At 40.2% G+C, this 8,688-nt stretch overlaps 1 protein-coding gene across 4 annotated transcripts in view; it reads left to right on the top strand.

The window, feature by feature from the left end:
• AP4E1 (adaptor related protein complex 4 epsilon 1 subunit) overlaps window positions 1–8,688 on the top strand; it is a 67,345-nt gene that overhangs the window by 22,976 nt on the left and 35,681 nt on the right. For all 4 annotated transcript variants that reach the window (XM_006756001.2, XM_006756002.2, XM_015558929.1 and 1 more), the window contains one exon: window positions 2,282–2,355. In XM_006756001.2, coding sequence (XP_006756064.1) covers window positions 2,282–2,355 — 74 coding nt within the window. The remainder of the gene's footprint in view (window positions 1–2,281; window positions 2,356–8,688) is intronic.

Raw genomic sequence — 8,688 nt, 5'->3', positions numbered from 1 at the left:
GAGAGAGAGAGAGAGAGGTGAGAGAGACGTCAATTGGTTGCCTCTCACATGCATCCTGACCCAGGCTTGGGATTGAGCCTGCTACCGAGGTACGAGCCCTTGACCAGAATCAAACCCCAGGGCCAGTGCTCTAACTGCTGAGCCAATCCAGGTAGGGCACACATTCTTTTCATTTTTTTCTGAACTATTTGAGAGCAAGTCCAACTAGATTTTAGTTCCCTTGAGAGTAAGGACCATGGCTTGAGTCCCTGAAGAGTTTCAGTGTTTTGACTTTATGAGATTCAGTTCTCTTTTATGCAGTAGGATTCATTTACATTCTGATTCTTAGCCTATCGTTATGAAGGGATTGTCCTTGAGGATGTCGCTCCTAGTAATGCCTTGTCAGCATCCATTTGCCCTTTGCACTCTTGATAAGTGCTAACTGGGCTATATCACTCTTGGTGTATTGCTATTTTACTTTTTTCTGTGTTTATGAATCTCAACCCTGATTGAAACTAGGGATCTCATGGAGCAGACACACATGAAAAATGTTTGTCCTAAATACATATTATTTTATGTAACCCAACCTATCTTGTGGCGCTCTAGTTGGAGTTCACTGGAATTCTCTTTTAAAACCACAAATTTCATAGTAATGCACCCAGGCCTTACTGTTCTAAAAAGATTTAATGCCATCATATTTTGTCAGGACGGAACTTTGAGGCTTTTAGTGAATTTACTAAATGTAGTAACTCATCATCTTCCCTTTCTTTCATGGATGAATTTGGAGCATACATACAAAGATGACTAAGAGCGCTTACCTTCAAAGGGTTCAGTTGAATAGAAATTAGGCACAATTAAAGTGAATAAAGATGGGAACTCTTACAATGTTGTGGAACATTAAAATGTTTTCTCCTTTGTTGTTCCAACTCTAATGAGATTTTATGTTAACATAAACCTTATATTTCTTAAGAAATGATTAACTCAATGTGGCGAAGAAAAAATGTTATAACAGATTCTAATGTATTTAATTGAAAGAAATAATTTAGTAATTATTTATTGATAGGTTTTTATATTTATTGTTTGAGTATTTTCTTGTGTTACAGCATTTTGCTTCTTAGGTTATTTATATTTAGCTTGATCATGTCTGCAAATGTTTCTATATTTCATGTGGTTAAATATGATTTATAAAAGCTAGATATTGGCTTTTATAATTAAGAAACTAGATTGTAATCCAGGTGAAGAATTACTAAATTGGGGGGGGGCGGCAGGGAGAGAATTTGTAACATCTACTGTATGGTTATTTTCTCTGGAAGAAATGCTTACACAGTAAAATGAAGGATTTTAGAAAATGGTTATGGATTCTCACTGGATATTTATACTTTGATCAAGATGGAATCAAAGTACACACACTTCAGATTGGATTTGATAGTTGTGTATTGGAGAAAAAGAAGAATTTTTGATAAAGATACAAATGATTAAGTAATTTGTGTAGCCCCAGATTATTTTGATGTTTTTGCTTGTTTGCTTTACAGTGTACTTTCTCTTTAAGACTACTATGTGCATGCTAGGTTGAAATAGTTTTTATTTCTGTTAGTAGTTTTTGAATTTGTAAAACTTACAAAAATACCAGCTGAGAAGCCATAGTTTTCACATTGGCATCTTGAAGAGGACTTTTCTAGGCAGGAGGGTGAGTGCTAGGACTCTGTAAAGCACCGCATTTCTTACAGCATCTACCTCCACCCAGTTATCGCAACACTAATCAGTGATCATAATGGCATAGGAATGGACAAATTTGTTAATTTTCTTTATATTTAACACAAATGAAAGCTAAAGTTTTCTTTCTGAAGAACTCAATGCTGCTCAAAGACTAGTGTTTGAATATTTTAAAAAATTATGTGGTTTAAATACAGAAAATGTACTGTCTGGATTAATCTGGATCTTTGAGGTATTACTGTAGTAACTTGAAACAGGTAGAAATATTTTATTATAAAGAAAACTATAAAAGATAGTGTGTTCAACCAAACAAAAGCTTGACTTGTAAACTAGGTTCAGGTTTAGGAAAGAGTTGATTGACATGTTTATCTTCATTGACTAGTCAACTTCAATGAAAGCAGGAAGTTAAACTCATGAAAAAGAACAAATGGAATTTTAAAAAAGTGACATTCCCATAGCTTCAAAAAATGAATTTTTTTCACTTCTTTTCCGTAGATCCTCAGTTTTAAAGAGGGAGAAGTTTGAAAAACTATGTTTTATTGGGTTATAATACTATAATTTTACTGCAAATAAAATATCTTTTAAACAGGACAAGTGAATTAATGTATGATGTTCTTGATGAATCCTTACGAAGAGCCGAGTTAAATCACAATGTCACATATGGTAGGTAACATGTGAATGCTACTCTAACGACTAACAGTATTTTTCAGTATTATAGCTGAATCGGTGTTAGAATACTACAAATTCCAATAGAATTTTGTGTCAATTTTTAAGGTGATTCTTTGGGTCATTATTTTTCTTTCTTTTTTTAAAAAAAGTCTATTTTTATTGATTTCAGAGAGGGAGAGGGAGAGAGAGATGGAAACATCAATGATGAGAGAGAATCATTGATTGGCTGCCTCCTGCATGCCCCACACTGAGGATTGAGCCCACAACTCAGGCATGCGCCCTGACTGGGAATCAAACTGTGACCTCCTGGTTCATAGGTCGATGCTCAACCACTGAGCAACACTAGCTGGGTGGGTTATTATTTTTCAATGGAAGCATTGAATAACTAGTGGAAATTATTTGAAATTATGGCATTATTATTATTTTTTAAAATATATCTTTCTTGATTTCAGACAAGAAGGGAGAGGGAGAGAGAGAGAGATAGAAGCATGATGAGAGAGAGAATCATTGATCGGCTGCTCCCCGCACGCCCCCCACTGGGGATCGAGCCCACAACCTGGGCATGTGCCCTTGGCTGGAATCGAACCCGGGACCCTTCAGTCTGCAGGCCAACACCCTATCCACTGAGCCAAACTGGCTAGGGCTATGGCATTATTTTAAATGTTGACCTAAATTCATTTTTATATTTGTCTCTCTTTTAAGACTTTATTTTTAAAGAGAAATTATCTTTTTATTGAAAATACTCATCAACTTAGTAGACCTGTTTCACATTTAATAGGAAAGTTCTTAAATACATCAATTAGTCAACTAGTTGTGAAATATTTTTTAACTTTCTGTATTTTGTCAGGCCTTGTGCAAGATACTTGGAATACAGCTGTGAATAAAACAGTGTTATTATCATTTAGCTCACTGACTAGAAAGGGCCAGGTGCTGTAAATGTTATAAAGGAGAATTACAGGGTGCTTTGGGAGAACACAGCAGCTAATCTTAGGTGAGGGGGAGAACAGGGAAAGTTTTTATGAAAAATTGATATTTAAGAACACAACTGAAGTATGAGTAGGATATAGATAATATATATGTGTGTGTGTGGGTATATATATATATATATATACATACATATATATATAATAACACTATTTTGTAAAGAGACAGTAGCTCTTTATATATACTTTATGTAATCTGAAAAGGTAATTTAGTGATAGGAGACAAGTTTGAGGGGAGAAGTGGGGAGAACTCAGAAAGGTAACCAAAAACACTTCCAATTGTAATAGCCAGAGGGAGGAACTATTATTTTTCTATTGATCAATGTGAGAAAGCTGGGTGAAGAAATTGGGATATTTAAAAGATAGATATGAAACAGTTTGAAATTGCATGCCATGCAGAAGGGTAGTAGAAGAGGCATTGAGAGGTATTAACTCAAATGAGAAGTCATTTCTTAATCTGGTGAAGTACCATAAAGATGGGGATGAAGAGTGTTGCTGTTTCTTCCAGACAATGATAAACTGTTGATCTCTAAGAATAATGGTTGTAGAAGTGTAGGGTAGAGGGCAGAAATTGAACTAGTTTAATTGAAGTAAAAGATTGACAAAGATGCAGTAGGAATAAGGAGAAAGGTTTGCGTGCGTAAGACTCATGCAGGAAAAATAATGCAAATGGTAGTGAATTGGGATAGTAAATTTAAGAGGATAGAGTTAGGTTTTGCATGTGTAAATGGTGATTAAAGTCAGTAAGAGTGGTTTATTCATTTGTTCAACCCGTATTTATTGAATGCCTACAAAACAAAACAAAACCTTGACTTGTAAACTAGGTACAGATTGAGGAAAGAATTAATTGACTTATATTTCTCCATGCTCACTATGGGAGATTAAAGGAAGAATAAGGTAGACATAGCCCCTGCACTTATGAGTAAATTCGTGAAGGGGAGGGAGGGTATGTCCCTCAGCCCAACCTGCACCCTCTCCAATCTGGGACCCCCGAGGGATGTCCGACTGCCCAGTGTGGGATCGGGCCTAAATGGGGAGTCAGACATCCCTCTCACAATTCAGAACTGCGGGCTCCAAACCGCTTGCCTGGCCTGCCTGCCTGATTGCCCCTAACCGCTTCTGTCTGCCAGCCTGATCAACACCTAACTGCCCCCCTGCTGGCCCGATTGCCCCCAACTGCCCTCCCCTGCTGGCCATCTTGAGTCCACATGGGTGCGGCCGTCTTGTGTTGGAGTGACGGTCAATTTGCATATTACTCTTTTATTAGATAGGATAGTATAATGAACAGTTGACATTACAGTGGTCGGCAAACTCATTAGTCAACAGAGCCAAATATCAACAGTACAACAATTGAAATGTCTTCTGAGAGCCAAATTTTTTAAACTTAAACTATATAGGTAGGTACATTGTTATTGACTTAATTAGGGTACTCCTAAGGCTTAGGAAGAGCCACACTCAAGGGGCCGAAGAGCCGCCTGTGGCTCACGAGCCGCAGTTTGCTGACCACGGATCTAGGATCCTGCTATGTAATGAGAAGACTAAGGGCCCAGAGGTAAGGATGACCCTTACCAAGGCAGGTGGTTTGGCTAGGAGCTGTCAGAAGATCCAGAGAAGTGTTAGAGTCTTTTCAGGCAGCTAAAGGAAGTTAAAAAGTTTTCCTGAGATATAATCAGTCATTGTCTAGGGTAAAAGTTTTAAAGGCTCTCCAGAAATCCTGTTTAAAATTAGTTAAGAATTTATTTTTCTTGAAGAAAGCCCATTTTTTTATAATTGCATTTCAGCTTTAATGTTTTTATTTTTTTGAATAGGTAATATATGCACATGGTTCAAAATTCAAAAAGTACAAATGGGTATTCAGTGAACAGTAAGTGTCCCTTCAATCCTTATCACCCACCACCCAGTTCCTCTTTCTGGAGATAACCGCTATTACCTGTTCCTTTTGATTTGGAGAATACTGTATACCTGATGAGATATTTCTTAATGTTTTCCACTGAGACACCCTTCTCTTTTTAAAAAAAAAACTAGTTTATTGATTTTTTACAGAGAAGAAGGGAGGGGGATAGAGAGCTAAAAACATCAATGAGAGAGAAACATCAATCAGCTGCCTTCTGCACACTCCCCACTGGGCATGTGCCCACAACCAAGGCACGTGCCCTCGACCGGACTCGAACCTGGAACCCTTGTGTCCTCAGACCGAAGCTCTATCCACTGAGCCAAACCGGCTAGGGCGGGACACCCTTCTCTTATTAAGATTGCTGGAACCAGCCAACACCAACAGTTTGCTTCTTTGTAGGTTGTCAGTCCAGCATATCACATTCTACAGAAACCTTACAGTTTTGGTGGTTTTGTTTATTTCTATCATTATGCTTTTTATTCCATATTTATATTAATATAGTTTATAGCTAACATGGGTTTTATCAATAATACTCTCTAGTAATTCTAATATAAATATTTGATTGCTTAAGAATGTGAATTTTAAATTATAAACTTCATAAGGGAAGGGACTGTGTCTGTCTTACTCATCAGCATATCCCAGTATCTGGCACTGGATTGATCAATGAGTAATATGTTTTAACTGAATGGAAGGAAGAGGAAGTTATTTTACTTTTATTGGTTATCTGTTTGAGTTTCAGCCTTGATACTATCTAAACCATATTTTTGTGAAAGTTCCATTATTATAAATAATGGAAGATATAACTTACTTATGAAAGCATAATACCAGTATAAGACAGAATGTAGAGGGATGGTACAGGGAGTCAGTATTGCAAGCGTTCAGAGGTGATGGAGATCATGGGGCTTTATTAATGTAGCTAGAGGCCTTTTGCACGAAATTCATGCAAGGGCCTTGGCCCCAGCCCCTGCCTGTCATGGCCGTGGCTGAGGGCCACCTCTGCTGCGGCTCCTGCCTGCTGCAGCTTTGTCTGGAAGGAAGGACGTCCGGTCTAATTGGCATATTACGCTTTTATTATTATAGATAGGACCCTGAAAGGTAGGTAGGATTTAGGTAGCCAGAAGGATGTTGAAGGGAATTCTAGGAAGAAGGAACATGAGAAATGGTGCAGAACTGGAGATATTTAATACACACTTTCAGAGAACACTGACTTACTAGCCTGAATGGACAGCTCATAGTGGGAGCAGGGGAAAGGCCATGTTGTTTGTGGAAGTCTCTTCATGGTAGCCAAATGAGTTTGGACTAGTAAATCTGGAGGTATGGAAGATTTTTGGACAGGGTACTAATAAGTTGAGAATGACATTTTTAGTAGACTGGTAGATTGGGAGAATTATATAAAATAGAGTAGAAGATACAGAACCATCAGGAGTAGATAGAAGTACCTTTCCCTGTTTTTCACTGTAAGTATACCTAAAAACCCTGGACATCATATGTAAAATAAACATAAGACTCTGAAAGGTGGAGAAATGAAGGTAGACAGGTTAGGGACCTTGGTACACAAGGAATGACACCATGGTGAGTATTAGGTTTTCTTTTTGCCTCGCATACCCCAGATAGCAACCTGGAAATGCCAACAGGTGCAGACAGAACACCCCAAGAAGAAAAGGACAAGCTAGCAAGATAGAAACATTTAGAGAATAGCCCCTCTATCCTAACCAAGCACCACACAGGAAAACTGTGGGTCCATCAGCTGCAGCAAAGGCTTAGAGGAGAGCTGAGATTTCCACCCTCACCAGGTGTAAGGAGTTGCCCCAACCCTCCCACTGGGCTGGTGGCAGGGAAGCCAAGGAGGGGAGTAGGAATTTCGTTCCTGCCAGATGTTAATGGGGGCACCCCCGCTTCATTATCAATAGAGATAATGTGGGAAGCCTGGATTTTGCTTTATCCAGGAGTAGGGAGGAGCAAGGTACCCCTCCCTCCCTTTGCTGGGCTGGTGTTAGAGGAGGCTAGTGAAGGTCACCCCCTCAATGTCAGTGGAGGCAACATAGGGAGCAGTAATGAAGTACTCCTTCCTCTCCCAGGCAGGGTAGTGTTAGCAGCTACTCACACCTCCCACCCAGAATGAATCAGGATTCCCTCCTCTGAAGGTGTCATAGAGGCAGCGTGGAAAACCTGGGCTCCATTGGGTGGTACCCCATCTCCCTGCCAGAGTGGAGTCAGTAGACAGAGACATAACTTAATTAAAAAGAAAGTTAACGTCATCTGAAGGATAAGGTACCAGTAGAACGTCTTCTAATGTTGTGCATATTCCATCCCAACGTATCTATGATAAATTCACAATGTCATGGATGTTAGAAAGCTATTAGTTTTTAATTTGGTAATTTTCACTGGTGATATTTTGGTTAGGACCTGGGTTGCTCTGGAAGAGTAAATAAAGCTCCAAGCTATGTTTTTTATGTTTAGAAATCTTCAGAGGCACATTTATCTTAACCATTGTGAAAATAAGACAGTTTTTTATGAACTTACTAGTGGCCCAGTGCACGAAATTTGTGCATCGGGGGTGGTGGTGTGTCCCTCAGCCCAGTGTGCACCCTTTCCAATCTTGGACCCTTCTGGGGATGTCCAACTGCCCTGTGGGATCGGGCCTAAACCAGGTCACTTCTGCCAGGGGCCACTCCCGGGCCATTCCTGACCAGTTGTGACTATTAAGCGCCTGACTGGTGGTGACTGCTAAGGCATCTGCAGTGATCTGTAGGGAACAGACTTGGAGAATGTTAACTGCATAAAAGGCTTGCCTATATTATCCAGTCTATCCTTTGCTCCTTTCCTATTATTAATAACCAGGTTATTATAATGGTATCAGGACTGCTACTTACTTCAAGTAGAGGCCAGTATTAGGAAAATACTTCTCCAGTGGGAAGAATTACTTAAGTGGCAGCTTAGGATTAAGGAGTCACATCATTCCTAGTTGGAAGAGTCTGGCTGGATTTGGTGCCATTTTTGGAAAGTGAGAGTGATGCACCAAGAATGGCAGACTGCCAGGAATTCTTGGGGGATTGGGCCTAAACCGGCAGTCGGACATTCCTCTCACAATCCGGGACTGGTGGACCCCTGGCCTGGTGGCGCCGTGGGCCTGCGCGCACCCCTGTTGGTGGCTGCTTCCGCCGGGGGCCGCTCTCAGGCCAGGCGGCACAGTGTGCCTGTTCGCGACCCCTGGCCAGGTGGCCTCTGGGCTGGGTGGTGCTGCAGGCCCATGCGCGCCCCCACCGGTGGTCACTTCTGCCAGGGGCCACTCCCGGGCCATGCCTGACCAGTTGTGACTATTCAGCGCCTGACTGGTTGTGACTGCTCAGGCGTCTGGGCTAATTAACATATTCCTCTATTATATAGGATATTCAGATTTTGTAGAGTTGGAGAATAAAAGGACTTAGTTCTAGGTGGGAAATAATTTAA

This window comes from Myotis davidii, unplaced genomic scaffold (genome assembly GCF_000327345.1).
Source record: "Myotis davidii unplaced genomic scaffold, ASM32734v1 scaffold132, whole genome shotgun sequence".
In the NCBI taxonomy this organism is placed as follows: Eukaryota; Metazoa; Chordata; class Mammalia; order Chiroptera; family Vespertilionidae; genus Myotis; species Myotis davidii.
The sequence above is the reverse complement of the archived record's forward strand: the minus strand, read 5'-3'. Positions and strand labels throughout refer to the sequence as shown.